The sequence below is a fragment of the Microchirus variegatus genome, assembly GCF_963457635.1.
Source record: "Microchirus variegatus genome assembly, chromosome: 1".
Lineage (NCBI taxonomy): Eukaryota > Metazoa > Chordata > Actinopteri > Pleuronectiformes > Soleidae > Microchirus > Microchirus variegatus.
Window position 1 is genome coordinate 32,566,837 of NC_139802.1, and position 26,817 is coordinate 32,593,653.

The 26,817-nt window shown below is 40.1% G+C and overlaps 2 protein-coding genes across 3 annotated transcripts; both read right to left on the reverse strand.

Moving 5' to 3' along the window:
- Nucleotides 1-2,887: 2,887 nt before the first annotated feature.
- Nucleotides 2,888-12,703, reverse strand: LOC310929054 (cystathionine beta-synthase-like). Its single transcript, XM_083891754.1, has 15 exons — nt 12,579-12,703; nt 8,868-9,171; nt 8,222-8,328; nt 7,714-7,848; nt 7,461-7,540; nt 6,671-6,875; nt 6,494-6,585; nt 6,285-6,410; nt 6,019-6,103; nt 5,827-5,932; nt 5,617-5,694; nt 5,410-5,544; nt 5,196-5,304; nt 4,291-4,375; nt 2,888-3,666 (listed from the first exon to the last, which is right to left on the reverse strand). The coding sequence occupies exons 2-15, from the start codon at nt 9,161-9,163 to the stop codon at nt 3,530-3,532; spliced, it is 1,776 nt and encodes a 591-aa protein (XP_083747880.1). The 5' UTR covers nt 9,164-9,171; nt 12,579-12,703; the 3' UTR covers nt 2,888-3,529.
- A 1,884-nt stretch (nt 12,704-14,587) lies between these two features.
- Nucleotides 14,588-23,118, reverse strand: LOC310931394 (splicing factor U2AF 35 kDa subunit-like). 2 transcript variants are annotated; one of them, XM_083894527.1, is made up of 8 exons: nt 23,057-23,118; nt 22,126-22,213; nt 21,211-21,277; nt 18,754-18,803; nt 18,326-18,424; nt 18,071-18,204; nt 14,950-15,042; nt 14,588-14,859 (listed from the first exon to the last, which is right to left on the reverse strand). In XM_083894527.1, exons 1-8 carry the CDS (start codon nt 23,098-23,100, stop codon nt 14,694-14,696), a joined length of 741 nt encoding a protein of 246 aa, XP_083750653.1. In that variant the 5' UTR covers nt 23,101-23,118; the 3' UTR covers nt 14,588-14,693. The 2 variants fall into 2 exon arrangements, with proteins under 2 accessions (XP_083750653.1, XP_083750654.1); XM_083894528.1 differs by lacking the exon at nt 23,057-23,118 and adding an exon at nt 19,755-19,824 and having other exon boundaries at nt 22,126-22,199.
- Between the last annotated feature and the right edge of the window lie 3,699 nt (nt 23,119-26,817).

A 26,817-nucleotide genomic window follows, 5' to 3' on the forward strand; every position in this document is an offset into this window, starting at 1 on the left:
GTCTAATGTGAAGAAGGTGGAAGCTCGAGCAAAGTAGCAGAGAGATGTCTCAAGGATCCTGAGCTGAGGCAGTGGCACCTGCCAGCGAGAGGTGAACTCCTCCACCAGCTGCAGAGAGAAAAGGCAAAAGGAGAACAAGTCATAAACAAACACTGCGTGTCATTTATTATGTCTGGGTCTACTGTAATACCACATGTTTTGATTAGTCAGCCTGGTGGAAATTATGCAGCAACACCAAGAAAAGCTATCAATAGTCAAGCATCGTAAAATACAATTGCAGATCAGTTTGATAATCTTGTTTTGGCGATCCTTTATATATATTCAAATTAAAACATGTTAATGTTTTTATGTGATGAATATGATATATTTGGGGTTTTGGATTGAATCCAAACAAGACTGACTGTGGATTTGGACAAACAATCCAAAATATTATCCACAGTAACTGTTAATTGCAGCAATATAAAATATGTAATTTAGAGCTCACTATTTTCATTTTCAGATTCAGGTTTACCAGTAAAATAAATTAAAAACAGGACCACAACCTAACCATGGCTGCTTATCTGAATTTAAACAAAATGAAATGCACCCATTTCTGGTGTAGATTGCGCTTTATATGTGCGAAAACTTTATATACTGATTGAAGCCATCATGCGAGTGTCATACCAGTCGCCGAGTAACTAAAATAAAACAATTTCCTAATCCATTTTACACTGTAGTCTATGAATGCATCTCTAACTTTTTGGTGTCATTGCAATATTTACTATCAATATCTTTTACTGTGGATTTAAATCCTTAAACCATCTGATATTATGAAAACATCATGGTATAAATGTGTTGTTATCATTAATGTTTGCTGCAGATGTGCGGGCTATACATTCAAATGAAACCATTCTGTGATGTTTTGAGCTCTATAACACGATGTGTTATCCTGCTGGGAGTAGCCAACAGAATACGAGTACACTTTGGTTATTAAGAGATGGACACAGACAGCAACAACACCCTGATAGGCTGTGGCCTTTTGACAATGCTCAAGTGGTACTAGGGGGGCCCAGAGTGTGCCAAGAAAATGTTCCCAACACCATAACACCACCAGCAGCAGCCTGAACTGTTGATACAAGGCAACATCGATCCACAATTTCATGTCGTTTATGTCAAAGTCTGACATGACCATCTGAATGTTTCAGGAGAAACAAAGACTCATACTTTGCAACATTTCCCATCTTCTATTCCACAATTTCCAGCTCTTAGGTGACAAGAGTGACACCTGGTGTGTTGTTCTGTTGCTGTGACCATCCCAATGTTGTATGTTCAGAGATGGTTTTCTGCATACATTGGTTGCAACAAGTGGTTATTTTCATTAGTGTTGCCTTAACCTGCCTGGTTGATCTCTGGCATCAACAAGGCACGGACTGCCACTCAGTGGATATTTTCCCTTTTTCTCATACTGGTTTTCGTAAACCCTAAAGATAGTTGTACTTGAAAATCCTAGAAGATCAAAAGTTTCTGAAATATTTATACAAACATCATGCCACATTTCTTCCAATTGCCAGATTGAACTTCTGCAGTTTTAGTTGACTATGTCCATTTCAGTAAATGCATTGTGTGATTACAAATGTGCGTTAGCCAGCAGTTGAGCAACACTAAATACTGTGAATGAACGTGCCGTGTAGTGGCTGGTTATGTGCTAAAACGGGTCATGAAGAAACACGCTGAACTTTATAAACACGTACATGATAACACGGGCTAAAAATCACAGCAGTCTTTAGTAAAAGACGAGTGCGAATGGGAACAGGCTCACTGCTAGATAAATGGTTGCCAAAAGTTGGTCCATTCAGTTGCTCAAGATAGCAGTCTGTTGGGCTAGCTGGTCAGCTGGCTCTGGCGAGTATCCGAGTTAGCTTGTACTGTACAATGAACAACACATTACTCATTTATTGGCCCCAACGCTACGGCAACGTGATCTGAAAATGGGCCCGTGTTGTTACACATAACATTCAAACTACGTTACAGTGATATGTTACCGTTTTAGGCTACAAAACGTCATCTAGATGTGGCTAACAAGGCTAACTGCTAATGGTAGCCAAGTAGCGACGTTCTGGGGGAGGGGAGTAGGCTAACATAAACGCTTCTATCTTCGACAACAAGCCTGTTACAAACTTCAGCTACCGCTTCTTACCTTGCTAAACTCGGCGCAGAATGGTTTACTCTCGGCTCGCAGGTCGTCACTTGAATATCGGCTTAATAAACTCTGGAACTGTGTTTCTAGACCCTCTAACTCGAACTCACTGCCCTCCTCCGCCATACTGCCTGTCTAGGCTTGCGCGTAGCAGCAGCGACCACACAACACATACATCTCCACCGTCAACCAGTCGCTTTGACAGCGCTGATTGGGCGCTGTGAACGGGAAAGGGCTCGCTTCTTCCCAATACCGGCGTCTACCGAAGGAGTGCTAATTAGGGCGGAGTCTTAATATGCACTGTTAATCGAATGCTTGTTCCATTATGCTCCGCCGACTCGGTGCTACAAGAACGTCATTACGTGCGCCGAAAACCACATGGCAGACACAAACAGTGCGCAAATGACCGTCAATATTACCGTTCACGTTCCATTGTACACAATAGGAAGAAAACAATGAATGCAGACATTAGATTTTTCTCCGTATAATCGATTTCCAACGAGACGGTGCAATATTTAACATAAATTAGGAACATAAACATATGATATACATATATTTGAGTCACAATTATTTTTGATCAATAGAGATTATAGATGTGATTGTGGAGTGAAACCATGTTCCTGTTAGTCCAAGCATTCTGCTTTAAACAACTTCTTTGTTCAATATAAAAAAGATTAAAAATAAATAAAACTACTGGAGAGACAATTTACATATACAGTCATTTATTTGAATTAACTTAAATCATACACATTCATGAAGAGGAAAAAAAACGATTTCATATAAAATGATTCTGCTAGACGTATTTACTTTATAGATACATAACTGGCTCTGCTTTGACCACACTCTGAGAGACAGACTGAAGTTGGCCTTCCTTCTCATCCTTATGCTTTCCACCCGTCCACACATCCTCCAATGTAAAAGCACCACATAATAAAGATAACATTATATCACATATAAACAACTCTCCTCATCTTGTGAGATGAATGCTGCCATTTTTCTTTTAAACTCTAGTCTCTAATGTTTGATAAGTAAACAAGGCCGCAGCAAAACACTAAACAGACAAAGAGTTCTAGTCTGAAGACCCCGATACAAAACAAAATCTTTCAACAAATTACACATTTACAGAAGATTGATTTGTGCACTACAAGCAGATATAATAAGAACTCAAGTTGAAATGCCTCAATAAGTACCGCATATGGTTTCTTAAAAACATTCTATGGTTTAAAAACAAAAAAAACAACTGTTGTAAATCAGAAAGTTAACAGGGCTCGGTGTCATCTTCTAAATTAAACACGTAATAAAATCGTGTTTTGTGATATTGAAGAGGACACAAGTGTGTGTTCATCCAAGGATTCACATTTCATCAAAGGAGTCAGACGTGGACATGGATCGCTCTCTCCTTTCCCGCACTGTGACGAAGTTGAGCAGGTCGACAGCCGTCACCACGCCGAAAACCATCTTCTTCAGACTGGGAGAGCCGTCTGTCAGGTCTGGTGGAAGCACAGGAGGAAAGGTCACGATATGACGACATGTTTAGCCGTTTACAAATCCCACTGAAAAGTACTTTGTCTTAAGGAAGGGAAGCTTCTTCTGCAGATGGACAACGACACCGTCACACTAGCACATTGATCACCACAAGGCTTCCATTGAAGATCCCATTCAGCATCCTCTGTGTTAGAAAGGGGATTACTGCTACACTAGAGCTGTTTATGTGCAATATCATTAAACTACCACCAAAATGGTGAAAATGTTGTTCCTCTACATGTTTACGTTCATATTCTGAACAAAAACTGACAAACTGCAATGTTAGCAGACTTTGGTCCCCATGAGCGTAGTTTGTAAGAATGCAGTTACCACCCCCACTTTTTTATTATTATTATTTTTTTTATTTTTTTTTTTAAGTCACTCAAATTTATTATGGTGGTTACAAACACTTTCCTGTGGGGCGACCAATTCAGAAGTGATCTTTTTTTTTTTTTTTTAAATCACTTTACAGGAACTAGATTAGCATGTAGACACTGGGTGGTGTTAAAATTCTCAATCGACACCGACTTTGAGAAGCCCTGTGAGTGTGTGTATGTAAATGTCCTGTATTTATGTAGATGTGTGCTTACACTGGATCTGTTCGTGCACCACCAGGGCAAAATGGTCGGTTTCCAGAATGCGGGACAGCTTTCCTAAATTATCAGTCAGACGGATCTGTGAATGAAAAAACAAAACAGAAAGTGTGTTGAAAAGAGAATACATACAGTACATCTTGGTTCCCACACATTGGTCCTGGAAAGTCCTTGAATTAGATGTCAACCAATTCCCTCAAATTCATGGGCCGAATGTGCCGACATAGCTGAAGATGGGAGGGCATTTGCAACACGTTCTGCATCTGGCAAAGTGATTTTTCATGGGATCTTGGGCAAGCCAGTCTTTGTAATTTTCTTTGGTGAGATTTTTGGAATTTGCATTTCCTGTGCATCACATAACATTACATTGATCTGCATGGATTCTCACTTTAATGGCAGAGAGAGAGACAGAGTGTATAGTGCCCACAACAACATTAGTAATTGCGACTTGACATTTGTTCTGCGTAGGCCGAGTATTGAGATTTACCTAAATATCAACTTAACTTTCAAAGGCCTTGTTTCCCAAATTCAAATACTTTAAAGGATTTCAAGGATAAGTGGGAACCCTGAATAATTCAAAATGTAAACAAACAAATGCACAAGTGGGTGTTTCGTATGTGGCAAATTGCAAAGATTTAACACAAACATTCTGATTTAAGTCTACTACCGTAGGGTGCTGGTGAAGCACTCAGCTGACCACGTTTTCTTACACCAATACGTTTTTCCACATTGAACCAAAATAATTTATTTCTATTCATTTTTCACCAAATCCAGTAAACGTCTCTCGCTACTCAAGCTTTTACATTCAAAAGAAACACTATGGAGGTCATCACTTCAACACATTTGTACATTTCCCTGAATACAATCGCTGCTAAACAGGGTCATTTTATTTGGTGTCTGACCTGTCTGAACTGCTTGTAGAGCACCTTGCTGACCGGGTCCGAGAGCTTGATCTTCCCTGCAAGGATCGAAGCCAACACGTTCCCCAATGTCACCATACCAAGAATTAACCTGCAAACACATGCACACACAGGGGTTTAAGTGTGAGTGGAGAGCACAGTGGAGCAAAGGGCTGCAGATATTGTATATACAGTGTTTCAGAATGACAACACCCACCCAGACTCATCCACGACTGGTGCCTGGTCGAAGCCTTTCTCCTTGAGGATTTTGATCGTCTTCTGACAGGTGATTGTGGGCAGGAGAGTGAGCGGGGCTGACAGGTTCAAACCCTGCAGCTTCAGGTTCCACCACCTAACAAAGCAAGATAAATTAGTTTGTGTGGCAATTAAGATTAGTGGACCAAACATCCTTTATTACACATACCATGGTTTTGTCACCATGAGGTCCTCCTCCCTCAGGAAACCCTTGTCCACCATCCACTTGTCACTCAGGAACTTGGACCTTAAGAAAGAGCAATTATACACTGAATAAATATTTGATTAACAAAAAAAAAACCTAATAGTTGAAACAGCTTTAAGTAAACAAAAATCCCATTTAGGAAAACATCATCTGTTTGTCGGACACGATTCTTACATGTAGTTACGGACAGAGTCAGGCAGCAGGACCACACAGCGCTGGCCCTCCTTCAGCTCTTTCGCAACCTTCACCGCGGCAGCCATGGCTGTTCCAGAGCTGCCTCCTGTTGAAGAAATGTGCAGAGTTGTATTTAAAATACACACACGGGGATAAATTCTGACTTCACACGAGCAGAAGATGTGGACTCACCACACAGCAGACCCTCGTCTCGAATCAGCATGCGAGACATGTTGAAGGAGTCCTCATCATTGACTTTTTGCCACATATCAATCACCTGGAAAAAGTTAATATTGTGTGTAAATGCATGCAAGTTCCATCTAGGACCCTATAAAAAGGTATTGGTGTGCATAAATTGTGACTAATAAGCATAAGCTGCCAAACTTAACACTGCGTTTGAGGCCGCTAAACAAGGGGAAAAAACAGGTGGCGAGTGAAGAGAAGTCACTTTAACTCACTGATCTGTCGAGCACAGTGGGGATGAAGTCGTACCCAATGCCCTCGACCTCGTACTGGGTCTTATCAGTCTTGTTAATCTTTTCTGGCTCAGCCAGGATGGAGCCTTCTGGGTCAACACCAACAATCTGCACACAAAACACACCATTTAGAAATCAAAAGTGGCTCAAGTGCTACTTGTGAATTTCACGCGTGGACAGAGGCGACTTACTGTGATGTTGGGGCATCTTTCCTTCAGTTTGCGGGCGATACCTGTGATCGTCCCCCCTGTACCTGCTCCTGCTACTAACATGTCCACTTTACCTGGAGGAGGGAGGTGAGCGTATGGTTGAACGAATGACTGAAAATCCACATTTGCTAAAAACAATAAAATCAGCGCGTTTCATACCATCGCACTGCTCCAGGATCTCTTCGGCCGTGGTGTCGTAGTGAGCCAGCGGGTTGCTTGGGTTGCGGTACTGGTCCAGGATGTGGGAGTTGGGGATCTCATTTTTGAGGCGCCAGGCAACACCAACATGAGACTCTGGCGAATCGAAGCGAGCGCTGGTTGGAGTACGAACAATCTCGGCTCCGAGGGCTCTCAAGACGTCCACCTGCGCGGGAACAAACCACCAGGGTCAAAATTCAACCATCTGTCATTGCAAATGTCAAGAGAAAATGACTGAACTAATTCATTCATTCAAAGGTTAGTAAATCAAGATCATGCTTGATTATGTATTATAATAATAGCACTAAAGAGCTAATGTTTTAGGGTTACATAGCAATCAATTTTATCATAGGATGAAATACCTGAATAGGAACTGAACTCAACCTTCTTGACACCATCTATCATTTATCTAGTGACATGAAAACACAAGAGAGTCAGGTTGACTCATTCCGATTGATCACTATTCTATAGATACTATAATCTAGAAAGGCAATTTTTAAAGAAATTGCAGTGTTTGCTGCTATCTACCTGAGCTGAAGCTAATCCGACATGCTGCATTAAATTGGTACAAAAGGAGAAGTTGAAATGAGTTCAAGTTTCTCGTGGAATGTTAAGAAAGAAGTTGAAAATTAGCACAATGAGGGATTAAAAGTAGGAACTCTGAATACATCCATTATGGCTGTTGCCGTCATTCCAATAATGTTCACAATATAGTGGGATTGTCTCACCAATTACATGGCATTAAACTCACCTTCTCCATGCTCATTTTCTCGGGCATAACGATTATGCAGCGGTAACCTTTCACTGCTGCAGCCAGGGCCAGTCCAATACCTACACAGGAATGCAACACAGTGTGTCAATCTCAGCTTACATAGGGCGAAAGACGGGATACACCCTGAAAAGATGGCCAGTCCATAGTTTTTGAATTTTCGAGATATCACAAACATACTTAGGAGTTACAGTAATGAGAAGTGCAGTAATGTGCATAGACGGCTGTTAGTTACCAGTGTTTCCAGACGTGGGCTCTATGATGGTGTCTCCAGGTTTGAGGAGGCCAGCTTGCTCAGCGTCCTCCACCATCCGCAGGCTGATCCTGTCCTTAACACTACCACCAGCGTTAAAGTACTCGCACTTGGCCACTGAAAATACCAAAGAAAGTGTTGCTGCAGGATTTCCTTACATTTATGGAAAAATAATTTCAAAATCCAAGTCAACTCATCGACAAAAACAACTACATTTTTACATGAAATGGTCTTGTGTGTAAGAATTAATGAAATCTGATGGTGAGATTGCAGACTGTAACAAATAAAGCCCTTACTTAAGTTTTAAAGGTTAAGTTATGAGGCTATGAAACAAAAAGATTTTAAGCAATTCTACAAACATAGATATGGGTAGTATATTCCATTTATGTCAATAAACCGTCCTAAATGTTACACACTGAACTTTGACTGTAATCAACAGTCACACCTTCTACCTCAGAATGTGTCACAACTTGAATGCTGGGTGACTTACGCAATTCACATCTGAGTCCAAATGCTTTGGGGATTTTGTTGATGCGCACCAAAGGAGTGTCTCCGATCATGTGCAGGATGTTTGGGAGAATGGCTGGAGAAGTTTTTCTGGGAGGAAGAAAAGTAAAAAGAAAAAAAGAAAAGAAAAAAAATCAGCCAAAATGCATGTAACTGAAGTCAAATCAGCGCAGAGCATGTCTGTGTTTGCAGATACACCACAGAGATAAAGACTTCCTTTGAGCCGCACACGTAATTATGACTTCACATTAGTGAAAACGTGAAGACATAATTACGTGTGCGACTCATGCCTCAGTTTTTAGTTTAATCCGTTTTTACAGAGGAGCCAGCTCATCTGTACATGACTCAGCTGTCCATCAACATTTGAAGGACAAAGAACATGCTTTTGAAGAGTAAAAGAAGCCAAATTTCATTAACCTGGATCAACCATCTTTCATCAAAGGTGACAATCTGACGTTGTCACAGTTGCCAATAGTTAGCCAAAACTACTGAAGGTCCAAATGACCTGGATGACTAAGAGCACAAACACGTTTTTTTCACAAACAAAACAACTGTTAAGATAAGAAGTTTCAGTCCCATAAAACATGTGGGCATGCTTATATTTTAATCGCAAATCCAATCCGACTGACCTCGGGACTTGCGTATGAGGAGAGTCAGCTTTCGATGCTCCCAGTCTCCAAGTACAGCGACTGGGAAGGTCGGGTCGGATCCATTTCCTCTCAGGGGAGGCGTCCTTTGTGTGGATCTGAATGGATCCCTCTGAGTCCTCTGCGTCGTCCACTATGGGCATCTTCTCAACGCCTTTCACTGACAACGAACCCTCGCAGAGTTTGGATTCACCGTTGGTGTGGTTGAGCAGTTTGGCGGCGTGGGGACACACAGGAGCCATGATGGCAGCCTCTTTAGAGGAGGGAACTGATGGCATGGCTTATCCTGAAAAGGATGGAAAACATTTTTTTTTTTTGTTACAGCTGTAGTGTGTAACTAAAGAAAATAAACAGATGAACAAATGTCCATTACATTCAATCCACACAATGCTGATCAGCACTACACAACATTGTGTTTTTCTCAGTACGGCAGTGTTTTGTTTTTATGAATGACAATGAAGTTACACACTTTAATAAAAAGAAGAACATGTGCAGTATTAGTTCTCTTTTATCACCGTACACTGAGAAAACCCCTGAAGTTTTGCAGACTGGGACCTGATTTATTTGTTGTTTTTTTTACAATTCTTTGTGGTGATTTGTTAGACTGAGGCAAACTAAATAAAATGGCTGACTGTAGAGCTGTGTGCAAAAAACTTCTCCAGACAGTTAATGAACAGTCATAAATAAATATTGACATGGTTTACAATATCAAGAACACTGAGGAAACTATTGAGTTTCCAAGCAAAACATTTTGTTTTTATAATTATAACACTGATCCTTAAGTGTACATTCAAGTATTGTTTAACTAGACTGATTGAGTGTTACTCAATAAAGTATAAATAAAGCAGCACCCGATATAAAAGAAAACGCTCCGACACTCCCATCAGTAGTTAATGATGAGTCATATTTGCATAGTCAAATAGTTACCTTGTCATGCTTAACATGGATATTTGGCAGTCTCGCCCTCCTGTTGCGGACCAATAAGGTTTTAGTTCAGCCACACACACCCATATCAACTCATAATTTCAACATGATAGCGTTTAGGAAAACAAACCAGTCAGTCAAGTCTATGGTGTTAGCAGTCACGTGGGAAACCTGGACATATGATTGGTTGACAGTGGACTTATTATTTTATTGTTCAGTCACAGGGAATCGACGAAACGATGGGAACGTTTGCAGACATGCACTGTAGCTGCAGAAGAAACCACTTTATAGTATAGTTATAGTCATAAACACATGAACAGATAGAACAAGCCATGCCCAAAACCAGAGTGTACCAAGACCAAAAATAGACCAAGACCTTAAGAGACCATGTCTGAGTGAAGATCACAGTGTACAGAGACCAAGACAAGAACACCACACAATAATGATGACGATTCTTCAGCTGTGGTCTCATCCTCATCCCTCCATGTCCTCAATTGTCCAAAGTATGAGATGAGCTTGAATAAGTGGTCTGGAGAACAAGACCAGTCTTGAATACTACAACACTAATTGATCATTTTATCAGTGTTCTAGGATTGTAAACCTGAAACAACACAGTCACTGGTTATGATGAGCTGTAAAGAGTCATAAACGTCATGGATTTACAACTTAAGGTTATACATTATCCAGCCTTGAGAACAGCGCAGTGCTGCTGCCCGACGTAGTATCACCCAGCATCTCTCTGGTGGTCCAGACAGACCCTGAAGTGGACTCCTGTCTTTAAGTCTGATTAATGAATGACTGAGTAAACAAAACACTTTTCGATGATAAAACCTTTGACGAAAAGGAGATCAGCTGGTTTATGACTGACAAGAAAAAACAAGTGTAATATTTGATTTCCAGCTTTGTTTACGAATGACCCAACACTTCTTTAAGTTGCTGAGAGCAGCTGGTTCAAATTATTTAGCAAAAAGATGGGGGTTTTCTCCTCCAAAACTGGAAAACAACAACAACACAATATTACATCTGGCTCACATTTTGAAAATTAAGAACAGCCTAATGGCTGCCATCTTCTTCGGTCTGTATAACAACAATGTTTAACTCGTTAAAAGCCTTGTCCACTGTGCTGGGCTCCTATGAATCGTCGCTAAAACACTGCACAAACACAAGAAGCAGCTGTTCAAACCCTGAATTAAGACAGGTCCTCACGGTAAAGTCAACAGAAGCCATATCTGAAGAGTCTTGTTGACACGAGTCATGAATGAGACAACAAACAAGTTCAGACAGTCCTGTGTAGGAAAAAGTGCCCCAAGACATGACAGAATATACTCAACATTCAGGAGGGAATTATTTTGAAGCTGACGGCGTCGCAAAAACAATCATGGAGATTTGTATTCTTTACGGTGGACTTTTTCCAGTTGTTTCCTTTCCTATCCACTTCAAAATGATCACTCCACAGTGTGGTAATGGATAGCATGGAAGAGAGGGTGTGATACAGTTATATGTGATGGCTTCTCATGGCTGTATAGGGCAATTTGATCCTGTGCGACAGAACAAGCAGGCCGGAGCGAACGACACGAAAGGCACATAAGGGCAGTTAAAAGGAGGCAAAACTCCTGCACTCCAGCTTGGCGAGTATTTAAAGACTTGGCGTAAAAGAATGCAGCACAAGAATCACCTGATCCGAGTCTGGCAACTTCAAACCCAATCTGATTACAACAATCCCTGAAATATTCTCACCATATCAGACATGGTTTTAATCTGCTCAGGTTATTCGTAATCTATTTTCCCATGCTCCCCCCAGGAAAAAGTGTTCCTCAGATAACTGTTTTATCACAACACAGACAGCACAGAGGACACCAAGAGTGGACTATAGATTTTCACTCAGCCATAACAAATGGTGGGACAAACGTGAGCAGCAGAAATGCTGACGGACACATGAGTGTGAACGTGTCCACATCAAAGTCAGCCACTGGATGGTGTAAAACACTAACAGTCATTAGTTTATGTATTTATCAAATGCACTAAAAATTATTTTGTATCGCAGTAAATGGAATATTTTGAACACTGCTTTTAGCATTTTGCACTAGTTTAGTTCTACAATATGACGCCCAGATTAATTTTTTTATATATAAAAAATAATGTATAAGTTGCATGTTAAATGCATGAAACGGTTAATTAATTAATGAAAAATCTAAATTGTATTTTTATAAACAGCTGTCATTAGAAACTTATAATTGGTCAACTTAGCCTTACCACCAACTCAAAGTATTGTGTGTTTTGTTCATTTATTTTGTTAGCTAGTACCGTTTATCAATTTATACACACAATGTGGTAAAAGAACATAACACGTGAACCATTTCCACCTGTCTTTATATGAAACAGAAACATAAAAGAGAATTTGATTTATGACAATGACTAACGGCCATGTCCAGTTTCGTTAAAAGGAGAACGTAACAAAGCTAGTGACGGAGAAATGTACACTATTACTGAGCACAGACGACTAATTAGAAAGTAAAATGCACAATTTACGAACAATAATTACATACAAATTAGAAACATTATGTCTGTTACGACTTAAACGGGGAAAATAAAACCTGGAATCAAATGAGTAAGCTAATTTGTGCACGCGCAACGTTGCATCAGAAAAGCATCCGCGGTGCCGGATTCAAACACAAATTCAAACACAAATTCCTCCAAATAAAGCATGTTCGGAGCGTCCTGTTTACATTTTCCTCCACATTTTCCGTCCACTCGTGTTTTCTCACTCACCTGGCGCAGAGATAATGTCGGGGAATCCGGAGAGAAGTAGTCGAAAAACGGAGGCTCGTCGACGGTCGGTACCACTCAGCGGAATGAGCGAGTTTCGACAAAGACTGGGGTTTTAATGACGACACACGTGGACGGCACCGCGCTGGAGGAGGTGGCTGAGGGTAAAGTTGATACACGCTCTCCCATTGGCTACGGCGAGGGCGTCTGTTCTGACGGGGGCAGGATTCTGACCCGGGGGGAGACTCGGGGGAGACTTGGGGAGTCGCAGGACCATGGCTGGATGCCCAGTCCACCTGTTTACTCTTCACTGACATCACGAACAACACGTACTTTAACAGCCTGTGACATCTTGACGACTTCTCATGAGTGGTTGTTGTGGGCAAATATAGTCATATTACTTTTAAATTCCATTTGTTTACATACTTTCTTATCGCATAGCCATGCAATTTCAAATATAAATGTAACTTATAGCCATCAATCAGTCTGATTGGGTGCTCACTTGAGTTGAACTTGAATTTCTGTGGTTTAAAGGTGAAAAGTGTGCAAAAATATAGGCAGAACCTCAACATATTACATCCAAGTATGTTCAAATTCATCTTAAATTGAAATATAAAGACTGTTAGGTTCCATACCAGTCGATAACAAAGCTTAGATTTCGTGAAACAAATGCAACAGCGGTGCCGTCAACCATAACAAATAGCAGTGTGTGGTGGCAGCCATCTCAGAATCCCATGTTGAGGTTGTGTTGAAGTTGGTGAGGTTACTCCGAGTTTTCAAGTTGGAAATCCTGATTCCGACTTCAACTGGAACGCATACTTGAGGCAAAGGCCTCGCTTTACGGAGGCCACCATCTTGCGTGTCGTCTTTTTTGGCAGTGCAAACTGGGAAAAACCAGAGTATGCGTTTTGGCATCCTTTCTGGTATACGAAGGCCACTGCAGTTTGCTGATGTGCGTAGGAGATGAACGGATGAGTCCTCCATTTGTTGCAATCTGCAGTCTCACCATTAGATGTCACCAGGCTTTTAGCTAGGATATTTTTAGAGGGTGTCCCCCCTTGCCCTCCACACATCCATATAATATGACACATACATAATGATCTTTATGACGAAGATCGAGTACAGTCGCGATGAAATACAGTGGATCCAAGTAGATCTTAGAAAATGTGTTGACAGATTCTGAAGAGCGCACTTTTTATTGTTTTCACGCCGTGGTCTCATTCTTTCTTTAGAAGACACTTTAGCGCTGTAATTAAGGGACTAAAAGATGCATCAGATGAGCCGATAGCTTTAGTTCACATCTCAAAGGGCGAGAGGGAGAGAAGAGAGTCCTGTCGCGGGGAGTTCATAATCAGCACTGCGCTGCAGCCAAGTTTCGCTTTTACGCAAAGAGACTCCAACATTTAATATGTGCTGTTCCACCGTGTCCTCACATCTTGTGGTATACGCGGGGGTATAGACAGGCGCATGCTGGTCGTAGTTTTTGTGACCAGCACGCGCCTGTCTATACCCGCGCGTCATCATAACATAACCTTTCGGTGGTTACCGGGGGAAAAATAGGGCGTCCTGCCTAAAAGTAGGGTGTCTAATTTCTTATTATTTTCAGTAAAGGCTAAAAGCCTGGATGTCACTAATTGCTACACACCAAATCTTTAATCAGAATTTGTTTTACGAACAAAAATAACTCCACCGTCTTCCATCAGAAATTTAACGTTCCCCTGTAACAAATATTAAAAGGTCCTTTGTAAGAATTAATGCACAAGCAGCATAAAACCTTTGTGCACCTTTCCCATGAATACCAGAGCCCCATCTATTAATGTTTAAGGCCAAAAAATATAAATAAAAAGATAGTTTAGATAACAAAACGGTAGTACACCGCTCCTTTCTTAGAAAACAGAAGTGGAGGAATGCGACAGGATTATATTTTTAAGCAAGTGTTGCCAGTGCAGAGTTACAAATCTGTTTTTATTGAGAAAGCGACACAAGCTTGTCTTAAAAAAAGGGGAGTAAAACAAAAAAAACTTCCAACAATTCACCGAAAAGAAAATGTTTCTGTCATCACTGCTGGGGTTAACAGGAAAAGGACTGGTAGGTACACTGGGACAGTTCTGACTTAGTTTAGAATCTTCCAGAGCGCTCCCGGTCCCTCGACCTCCTTCTGTCACGTCCACCGCGTCCACCTCCTCCACCACCACCACGTCCACCTCCGCCGCCTCCTCCGTTACCCCGCCTTCGATCCCTGGAGCGGGAGCGTCGTTCCCGAGATCGTGAGTTAGAGCGGTTCCTGTTTGGAGCAAGATGACATGTATTAAACAAACACTTGAGGTGTGCTCGAGTTCAAATCTTCTTAACTTTCAAGACTTTCAAGACGCACCTTTTCCTGCGGCGACCGTACAATTCCCTACGAAGTTCTCTCGATATGGGCTTTAGGTGCATGAAGTTGCAGAAACCACCTCGGGTGCACTCTCTGTGGATAAACAGTACATCAAGTGTTAAAATTTGTTGGCTTTGTTTTATGTGCAAACATTTAGACACTTGGACAAAAGCCTAGCTCTTCAGTTGCACATGCTGGGGAGGCTAAGAGCTGAACAAGAACACTGGATACTTCTCTTGATTCACAGGGAGAGCAAACAACTCCTAATCTAATAGAAACTCAAAGGAGTATGAGGCAAGTTATATTTTATTCATCAGGACAATTCCTTGGGACATTTGCATAACATTTTGTTCAGGTTTTTCTCTTCCCCATAAGAACCTCAAACTGTGTCAGTGGTGTACAGTTCACATACCCTGGCAATTTGTAAGATGTGTGATGAGGCCAAACACATTTCTTCAACTCTTAAAGCTGCAGTGCATACATTCGACTGATTTTTGTTGTCAATGTTAGGATTCTGATTCTTTCTAGTCTTTGTGGAGAGAAAATATGGAACATTATATACAGTTAGGGACATATATTTAAACAAAGACACCCATTTTGCCTCTGTACAAGCTCAGCGAATTTGAAAAGAAACAATATTTGATTAAAGTGTGAAGGGGTTTTTCTTCACCATCAGAAGAATCCTGCAATCATCCACTTGAGTCTTAGTGCTTCACAGTAGTGATGCGCGGGTCAGGTTTTTTTCCAACCCGCGGGTCCCGCATTTATTTAATCATTTGACCCGCACCATCCCGCATGCACAACCGCATGTTTTCACAACCCGCCCCACCCCACCCCGCTGCTTTAAATACACGTTAAATATGTCATTGAACAAGGCTTTTGTTCTGTCTGACAAATGTGCTTGAACACAGCCCATAGAGTGGCACTGTAAACGACAAATTAAAATCTTAATAAAAAAAAAATATATAGCCTACGTATAAAAATAAACAATAAATAAATAAATCATAAAATAATATGATAATGACTTGCGTTGGAATTTTGTTACTTTTTAGGAAGCCGGTTTCACTACTCTGAGACGCGTCCTTCTTTTTAGACCCCCCACAAACATGTCGTGTCATGCTAGACGTACCTGTCTTGTGGCTCTCATGCTTGTATAGCGTATCACAAGAATTGCACTTCACGTAACCAATGCTGCTGTCGTCTACTGCACTAATTACCTCACAGAAATTGTCCCAAACATGAGATTTAGCAGCTTGTCCCTTCTTTTCTATTAACTTTGTATTCTCCCGACCGTAATCTTTCCCTCACTTCTTCCATCTTCCCCGCTTCTTTTGATACTGGTTTGTTGTGGCCGCTGCTTGGCGCTTTTGTGACGTCAGGTCGCAGGTGGATTTACCAGACATATTTAATCCTTCATAACCCGCCCCACCCGCCCCGCCAATAAAGTGAACATTTCTTGACCCGTACCTACCCGACCCGCGGGTACCCGCGAGACCCGCGGGTTACGGGTCAGCCCGCGCATCACTACTTCACAAGCAGCATCAGTAATAATGAACACAAACTGCCCTTTATACCTTAATACATTTATCCCACACTTAAACATGTACGTACTAGGGATGGGAATTTCACACATTTTTAGAGTCGATTGTCGAGGTCCAAGTGTTAAATTTTTTGTTGACTTTTTTTACAGCAGCATCAACAGCAGCAATGCGGGGGTGTAAACTATTCTACACTGTAGTACTTCATTTTAGGCTCAAAAACATGGCTGTAATGTCCATTATTGACCATCAGAACAGCAATAATAAAAATGAGGGGCAAAAAAAAGGAAAAAAAGCGGACTCTCCGCTGGAATGGTCGTGAACTTTACGTGTTTGTGACACTTCGACTTTTTTTAGTTTTCATTTTTTTGTTGAGGTGCGCACGTGTCGATTGTCGATCGATTTGTCGACAAAAAAGTCCCATCCCTAGTACGTACACATGGCGTTTATGGTTGTGATTTTGAACTCATCACAACAAATGACTTCCCAGAAGTCCTCAGTTCATGATGTAATGTCCATACCAATGGTGAAAAATGCATAGATGCATGTAAGGTAGTGAAGGGGATGACGTTTGGGACAGATGGGAGTATAAATGGGCCTTACACCAGTAACAAGTTTTTTTGATGTGCGCAATCAAGCTGCCCATTGTTAAATTTTTTGCTTACTTGCATGAAATGTCCTTAAGAATATCTGATAAAACGTCTATAAAATCTGTAAATGGATTATTAAGCTATAGATTTGACGCAGCTGTGTGGTATTTCTAGGGTGTCAAAAAAAAAAAAATACATATATATAAAAAAGCTTGAATATCAAAATGGATTGTTGAAGCGTTTATGTATTTGCAAAGAGAGACAGTCAAGATGAGTAACACCTCAGAGGCAGGCTAAAATGGCTCTGAGGCACAGACATACATAGTTACATAGTTTTTATAGCCAGCCGTCACTAGCTCATCTGTGCAACAAGAAGATTCTCAAACGGGGAGTAAATCACTTGTGTGTGGGAATTAAGCAGTTTGTGTGAATGTCAAACCTAAGCTATGCACGCATATATGGTGAAACAAGCAATATAAAGAATAAGTGTTATTTTCCACTAAATATAAATAAAGAAACGTGATATGAACCAAGCCGTGGATTCTGTGGCCTGCTTCACCCCTAGTGTAGTTTGGTGTTCTGTAAATAGGTTGCTGATGCAGTAACAGCATTTTATTCTGGCACCCGATTGTGCAGGAAACCGCTCCACCAGTTTATTTTTGTTTGTTTGTTTTTTCCAGAGTGGCCTATATTTAAGCTGAAATTGCATGTGAATTTTCTTCACATCTTCACCAATTTTCTCATAGATGCAAACTTAATTGTTGAACCTGATCATCTCTTGTTATCAGACACCCTGATGGTGCACATCTTTATCAGTTTAAACACCAACAACTGCAAATCGTTGATGTACTTAGGTCAACTGCATATTCTAGCCCTATGGTTTGATATACATGTGCTCTCGAGAACGAACAAGAAAAACCTTGTTATTTTTCACACTAAAACGTTGTCCTGGAAATTTTTTTTCAAGATTTCAGCATCACAACAGTTACTCACCCCATTTCATACTGACGACAGCAGGCTTCCCTGAAGTCAGTGACGGGGGAGAGCTCTGCGTGGATTGGTTGAGCATTGAACCAGCGGTTGTTCAGGTCCATGACTGCTTTCTCTGCATCCTCTTCACGACGAAACTACACACACACACACACAGGAGGATACTGTTATTTAGGACATCAACTGGAGGCTAATAAAATATATTCACCCTCGTAGCAAAAAATAAGCATCCATCACATGAGATGTTACTTCACCAACCTTAACATAGACATTGCCGACAAGGTGGTCACCCAAGTTATCACACACATTCATCTCCTCCACCTCTCCATACTTCTCCTCCATCTCCGTGAACACCTCCTATGAAGAAAATAAGAGAAAAAGATCAATAAACCTGAATCCTCTTATTGATTTTGTTTCTCTCCGATCACCACCAAATGTTTAAAATTAGTAATATCTTAAATCTTCCCAGAGGCAAGTGTGACAAATTGTTTAAAAGGACAAATTCTGTTGAGTAAATATTTGCTTGAAATTCAAATGAGGGATTCTTGCAAAAGCCAAATTTTACACAAATGTCACGTTGCACCTTTTGTTAGCAGCGTGTTACGAAAGGCAGATAAATGTAGTTGTGATGTCATGTCCAGTAATGTGGAACGAGGACAAGAGAAAAAGCACAAGCGGTCACTCACCTCAAAGAACTCATCGTAGTGCTCCTGCATTTCCACATCACTGACAGCGCCTGTAAAATGTCAACAAGGGACCATCAAGACAAAGCTGGAAATGCATTTGGAGAAAAGTCTTTAAATTAAATACCTTCTAATTGAGCAGATGACACAATATTTTTTACTCTAATGTTACCTCTCAATAAGCATTTAAGAGGTAAGATTCCTATTACTGGATGCTACAAGAGCGGCCTCCTCTCTTATTACAATTTGACGTATTTCATTTGAGAAAATAAGCTGATCCCAGTTTTAGTCTTCATGGTTTTGTGGACTTTAAGCTAAACTTTGCCTGTATATTTTTCCACTAAAGCGTTTGTGCAATGATAAGCACAGGGGCTAGGGCTGAACAATTAATCAAAATCGTAATGCGACTTGCTGCAATTTTTGAAATTGCAGAAGCCAACATTTCCTAAATTTTCCTAAACCTAAAAATTACCATTTTAGACCATAAATAGTGTCCTGGCCTATACACATCATATTCTGCAGACTGAAGAAAACATCTGTTATGTTGCTCAAATAAAAATGAGAATAATTATGTATCAGGTACCGTTCGCAATTTTAACTAGTTCATGAAAACCCCAGGCTATTACATGAACTACGAGTTTGATGTCAGCACGGGCAAAAATCTGCCTTTATGAACAAAAGTGAAAATTGTGTACTCAATGTGAAAGTGTGTAAAAGAGAGATGACAGGAAAAGTGCATTAATTACATCTTTTAAGTCTGTCACAGCTGTTCCACGTTAGCAAAAGATTTGAAACCAAATATGCTATTTTTGCACATATTGTGCACATTATTGAATTAGGCCAGCAAAACATCCAAAACAGCATAAAATAAATTAAATTTTCCTAACTCCAGGAAAGAATTTGGACATATTCCTACACTAAGCCAGATTTATGCTGGGGACATGTGACACAGTAGATAAGCGTGGTCAGTGCTGGAGGGTCCTGGAGATGAAGGGAAAACTTACAGTGAAAACCATCAGCAGACTGGGCAGAGTTTTCAAGGTAATGAAGGTAAATGTTCAAGAGGGAAATGGTCTGAAATACAAAACGTAAACTTCTGTAATATAAATCCAACCAAATAAAGAGCTGGGGAGGAAAAAATGTGATTAGATATTTCGCTTACAGGAAATTGTACCAGGCTCCAGCTAAATATGAGAGACATAAAGGCATCTGAGAAATAATTGATATGGAGGGGAGGCCAATTGTTCCCATAGCTGTTTTTAAATTGTGTCCCTCAGTGAAATTTGTGTCCTAATGCAAATTTTAATATCTATGTATAATAAGCCTAACGAAGGTTTTGGAATAGATTCAGAATAGTAAGGCGGTGCCATCCTCTCCAGAAAAAGATGCATCTTAAGTCTCCTGCCATGACTTATGATGACGCGTAGATATCCCGCCCCCCATTCTTGGCTCTTGCATGTGAGATATATCAGGGCTCTTCTTTGCGTACAGATCTTATTTTTTACCTGAGAAAATGTCAATTTTTTGGCTGAATAGTGATAGAAGAAATCATGTTGGTCGTGTGTGTTTTCACACAACTGTTTTTGAATTCATGCATGGCGAAAACAGGAAAAACTTATTTGCTTATTTGAGTAATTATTATTTAAGAATTTGAGAAGCGTAAACCAACAAGCCATGACATTTTCTTGTTATTTTCATAATCTATTATAATTGAGACTAAACCAGATGGGGTAAAAGGGAAAAACTGCTGGAGGCAGTATTTAAATATAGAGACAAAGGTTTAAAAGCTTAACCACAGAGGCTGTATTTACACACCTACCTGTATGTAAACTTGAGATTCAACTTGTCTAAGACAGACATGAACTCTGGATAATGTCTGGGAAACTGGTCCAGACATTGTCATTCAAACAAGATGAACACAGTGGGTTCCTGTGTGAGTATAATCTCACTCAGGAAAAACAGCAGGAGAATCTCTGGAGAACCAGGCGAGGGAGTGGTTCATGAGTACACACAATTGGTAGGATATTTGCTTATTCGTGTGTGCTGATTATAATAGAGTTTCTACTGCTGCAGTCTTAAATTTCACATCTCATTTTATTTAGAGAGATTGACACCTAATACACACACACAGACTTTAATGTACTATAATCTCATCTGTTCTTTCAGTCTGGTTTGTGTTTTTGGGGTCTCATTTGGTAAACTTGTGGAATCACACTGTGAGTTATATTAATAATTTGGTATACAATGGTGAAAACAGGCTGTGGGGAAATAAAAAAGAAAAGAAAAAAACAGGCACTTGTTGATGATTTTTGATTTGATTCACAGATAACTGACTGATATTTAAGAAATACATGGAAAAAAATAGGATGCCAACTGGGTCTCCAGCTAACTGGGCTGAAGTAGTACCTTCAATTACGTCCTCTATTGACATGTGAAGATAAGAAATTGATTTTTACTTACAGCGAGAAGCATCTGCAGTCTGTGCACTATTCTGGGGATTTCGGTAAATGTTTTGAATCAAGATGGTCTGTGGAGAAACAGAAAAATTATCAGGAAGGATTGTTTGATGACAGCTGTGCAACTAAAAAAAACAGCAGTGCATCGTACCGTTGCAGTCTGCTAAAGCTACACTGACATTTGTATACATAAATTACTTCTTCATCACAATTACATTCAGTTAAAACAGATATTAATCTACAAACTGTTTGAATAAAGAGTTAAATTTCGTTAACAATTAACTGTTAAACAGATGATTGAAAACCGAGTTTGCATGTTCTCCCCATGTGTGCATGGGTTTTCTCCGGGTTCTCTGGTTTCCTCCCACAGTACAAAGACATGCAGATTTGTGGAATAGGTCAACTAAAATGACCACAGGTGTGAGTGTGAGAAAGGATGGTTGCTTGTCTCTATGTGCCTAGGATGGACTGGCCAACTGTCCAGGGTGTACACCACCTATCGCCCTATGTTAGCTGAGATTGGCAGAGCACCACGTGACCCTCATGTGCCGGATAAAGCGGTAGAAAATGGATGGATGGATGGATGACTGAAAACCGAACTGCTGGGAATGAGAGATCCAAAAGAAAGTCACCAACGGTGCAGTTTTCCATTGGTGATTTGTCAAACAAATGTCATGGGTTTGGGAGAATCTACCCACTGTGTATGAGCTCTTATGCTCAAAACACTGGCTGCATTTGAGAGATCGCACATATGCTGATATTGATGATATTCAGGTGTGTCGGGCGTACCTTTATAGAACTATATTCAAATGTGTATTTGTATTATTTATCTATAATATGAACCTATCAGAAGGGTTATGTAAGTCTGATTAAAAAAAACAAACACTGATTGAGGAGAATAGCTTGATAGGATTCTTACCTGGCTGAAGGTTGGTTTGTTGTGCAATCTCGAACAGCGGTCTCCATGTCTACAAGCTCCAATTTTAAAATAGAAGGAACAATTGACCCTGAAAAATAAGTATCATGTTTGAGTGTTTGGTCCGCCAGCATAGCATAAATGACATGCTCCGTGACTTGAATGTGTACACGCAATATTTTAGCATGTGCAAACAGTATCTTGATTTTGTGCTTCACAAGTTTCCTATTTTTGATTTACAAAATCTGAATCATACAGGACGGGGTTGCTCACAGACAGGGTGCTGTCGAGATTTCTCATGTTCACTGTACAAGTCATTTGTGAAATATGTACTAAAAACATTACGTTACGCCCAAGCTTGCCTGGATGGAAAGAGGCTATAGTAAATTCTGTTTTAAGAAGGCTCTGTTCGACTAACATAATTACTGCTTTGAAGAACTCTGCATAGAACGTCACATTCAGTAATAAATAAATAAATATCCATACAACAATGTTTACTTTAGTAATTTGCCACTCTTTTGCTGCACTCCAATTATACAAAGGTACAAAACAAGTCGACTGGACGAGGCAGCTTCCAAGCTAACATCATATATTAACCAAGTTACATATTCCCCGTCTATCTCCTCACATAACACCGTCTTAAGTACTTATACGTGTACCATTTAACTAATGTGCATTGCATAAAGTGAGCCTTATGGCGCAAACAAACAGCAAACAGTCGCTATAAGTTAGCTAAAGCGCCTTAATGTGTTCCATTCAATGCAGTTAGCTAAGCGTTAGCTTACTCATGCTAATGTAAGCTATTTTAAAACATTCAGCGGTGCTGCGTTGACCAAATGACCCCGTCGACAATGGAGCAGAACAGCTTAAAGAACAGCTTGTATATTACACATTGTTTTGGAAAATAGGGTAAGTAATTTTGCATAAAACTTACTTGTCTTTCTCTGTGCCGAAAATGGATGCCAGGTACTCCGCCATTTTCGGCCCGTCGGAGACGTAACGTGGTGCGTCATTACGTAAACGGTAGGCGATTGCGCAGCAACGGGAGCCGACGAGTCTACACTGACCTCTATATTCGCACATACACCTCACGTGTGCGCTGTTGTTCCAAACAATATCATCCGCTGTTTTTACCACACTATTTGAAGTATTACTTCGACACCGGAGTGGGCTGAAGGTTGACTGCTTTTCTTTTAAATCCAATACCTTTATTTGAATATGTATCCTGATATTGGAAAGACTGTATGAGTTATACTAATATGTTTAAAAAATATATGAATAAATATTGCTACACTTGAAGCAGCAAGACTTGAAATATCCTGACCTTTTTACTATGAGTCAAAATTCCAATACAATGAATCCTGTGCAGCCATTTTGACAAGTTAATAACATTTATGATGGCTGAGTTCCATTTAGTTTTTTTCACATTTCAGGGTGCACACTTGTTCATGGGTCACACTGTTCTGATTAGTATGAAAAGTCAAGTTTGTTCCAAAAACATTATCCATTTGGCTCGTTTACAGTAAGTCAACTGATCCTGTGCTGAAGTGGTCTTTAAAAACCACACACAAATAAGGTGGTTTTATCGGTGTGGAGTCAGTCCGCAGTGTGATAAAAACAGACACACATCAACAGAGTGGGCATTAAAGAGGTCAAGAGGCCACAGCATCCTTCATCTCCACCTGAGTGCACTGTATTATAACCTCCGATTGAAACCACACCACCGTGCACGGGGCCACAGCAGTTTGCAGATGCAGACAGTGAAGATAAAAGGAAGGGAGAGAGGAGAGGAAGTCAGCTCAGAGGTAATGAAAAAGACAGAAAGGTGTACAGGAAATGGAAAAAAAAGCGAGTGTGAGATTGTAGTAACACACTGCTTTATATTACCTGTGACAGACTGTGGGAAGCCCCCCCTTTTTTTTCTTTTCTTAAACATATGTCACATTATTGGACCTGCTGCATTTGCAGAACCCAGACCACCCACTTTCACTTACCTCCACTGCATTCACCACCCCTATGCATTCAAGGGGGAAAGAGGCAGAGGCTGGAAGGGAGCGAGCGGATGGCAGAAAGAGGAAGCAGCGTGTAGTTACAGCCAGCAGCTCGGAACAATGCTCATCTATTTTTGCTTAAGCCGACAATGATGCACTTAGAGGAACATTTCCCTCTTGGACTGTCTGTGACGGGAAGATGACAGGAGGCTTTTTGAGTGTCCGCATCATGAGGCCGAACTGCTGCTGGACCTTCTTGCATGTGTCCATCCTGGTAGTGCTGCTTCTCACCTTGAATGCTGACAGTAAGTTATTATTATTTTTGTGCCGTCTCAATATTTATGTGGCGTCTCCTTCCATTCCCCTTTTTGTCATCTGGTTCTCTGGTAAAATGATCAAGATTGGATTTCTGTGAGGGTTGCGAAATGCGAAAAAGTTCAGATTTCAGATTTTTAAAGGACAGTTTGAACACTTAAACTTAGTTTGGGATAAAGTATCGGGCCCATTATTCTGCCTGAGGTGTTTCACAAAAAAAGGTGTAGCTTGCCTTTAATAGTTTTAACCACAAATGTCAAATGTTCAACTGACACACGTGTGGGAGGTCAATGGAAACAATCAGGATTTTTCTCAAACTAAGCAGAAAATAAGTCCAAAAGTGAGTTAGAAAACAACTCACATCCACCCATTAAATGATCCCACAGATTGTTAAATATTGATACAGGGATAATCATTTCCTCTTTAAAACTAGCAATCAGAACCGCAGTGACACAGTGAATGACTATATTTACAGCTCACCATGGGCAAATGAGGCACCAACATTATTTTTTATCCTTGAACAATATGTTTTACCATTTTTCTCCACACTTTATCACATATTTTTACAGGAACTGAAAACGACTGTTCTTATTTAGTCATGTATAAACTTGACATTTGGCATACGTAAATATACACGGTGTGCTTATGGAAGTACTCCAAAAGTTAAAGAGCAAGCAGCGAAGTGGACCTTTTAGTGAGACTGTACTGTCAATTTAGTCAATCGTTTCCGAGCTCCAGTTTAGCATTTACGGTAAAATTGATGCAATGAAACATAAGGTCAAGTTCGCTTTCAGTTCCTTTAACTGCTGCAAAACGAGACAAAACATGTAATGTGAGATTTACAATGTGACTTTTGCATTCTTACATTGAAAATCTGCAGCTGTGTGAAACGTCCTTTCACTTACAGAGCAACGCTCATCTAAATTAAATGTTATGATATATAATGTCAAAGTATGATTATGTCATTACATGGGGTAAACTGTGATTGATCCCCAGCATCAAACAAAGGTGCATTGACTGGAAATGCATGTAAATAAATGCATCTCAGTAAATTAGAATATCGCGGAAAATTTCATTTATTTGAGTAATTCAACTCAAATAGTGAAACCCTGTATTATATAAATTCAATACACACAGACTGAAGTAGTTTAAGTCTTTGGTTCATTTAATTGTGATGATTTTGGCTCACATTTAACAAGAAAGCAAAATTCAGGATCTTAAAAAATTAGAATAACCAAATACTTAAACTACTTCAGTCTGTGTGTACTGAATGTATATAATACACAAGTTTCACTATCTGAGTTGAATTACTGAAATAAATGAACTTTTCCACCTTATTCTAATTTATCGAGATGCATCTGTATCTATCTATCTATATATATACTGTATATAGATATGTAAATATATATATGTTCCTCCTGCAGGTGAAGACTCAGTCTGTTACCCTGATATCAAAGTACGTCGCAACACAGCTTACGAGATCCACGCGGGACAAGACCTCGTCATCAACTGCACAGTTGTTTTCTGCAGCAGTCCACCACCTGCAGTATCCTGGTTTAAAGTAGAGCAAATCCATGTCCTCATCAACATCAGCAATCACAGTCACATTAAAACAGACTGGAAACTGTTTAAAGAAATAGAAGGCATCTCGTTTTTGATATTCCAAAAAATACAAAGCAATGACTCCGGTCTGTATCAGTGTCGAACTACAAATGATGTGAGTCACGTCATCAATGTAACAGTCCATGGTGAGTTTGAACTCCGCGGTGACTTCATCGATTATTATTTTTTTAAATTAAAGGTCCAGTGTGTAAGAATTGGGGACACCTGATGCTCATAAAGCAGACTGCAACTTTTAAAACTACAAACAAAGTCAACACAAAGACACGACGCTCACGTTGTTGTGATAACCACTTCACTGAAGTACATATTAAAGGTTTACTTTAAGGCTGTGAAAGCCAAAGGGCTTTCATTTTTACAAGTTTTTACAGGTTGCAATTACTGCAATTACACGGCAGTCTGTGCTATCGTTTTCTGCACACTGAGAAGTTGCTCATAAGAACCAATATAATATTGAAGTAATTTCCGTCGCGCTGTTGCAGGAAGCCGGCGAATCACTGTCTTTGTCAGCAGAGAGGAGAGAGTTGGAAAAACACCTGTGCACGGCCTGTTTTTGCACAATGTGACAAAAACTCAAACAAATGTTATTTTAAATATGTTTTATACTGTTCAAAAAACAACCTTTTGGTTTTCATTCATTTTAAATTGTGAATACACTATTTTAACATGCATTAAATTGACAATAACTGCCAAATATTGAAAGTTATTCTGGAATTTACATTTTCTGTGGGTAAATGTTACACACTGGACCTTTAAGTGCAGTGTTGCA

Coding starts and splice junctions, on each gene's coding strand:
- LOC310931394 (XM_083894527.1), bottom strand. CDS start 23,100: ATGGCGGAGTACCTGGCATCCATTTTCGGCACAGAGAAAGACAA. Junction 22,214..23,056: donor TTCGGCACAGAGAAAGACAA/GTAAGTTTTATG, acceptor CTTATTTTTCAG/GGTCAATTGTTCCTTCTATT. Junction 15,043..18,070: donor TGTCGTCAGTATGAAATGGG/GTGAGTAACTGT, acceptor GTTTATCCACAG/AGAGTGCACCCGAGGTGGTT.
- LOC310929054 (XM_083891754.1), bottom strand. CDS start 9,163: ATGCCATCAGTTCCCTCCTCTAAAGAGGCTGCCATCATGGCTCCTGTG. Junction 7,541..7,713: donor GCCCACGTCTGGAAACACTG/GTAACTAACAGC, acceptor ATTCCTGTGTAG/GTATTGGACTGGCCCTGGCT. Junction 5,695..5,826: donor GACTCTGTCCGTAACTACAT/GTAAGAATCGTG, acceptor CTCTTTCTTAAG/GTCCAAGTTCCTGAGTGACA.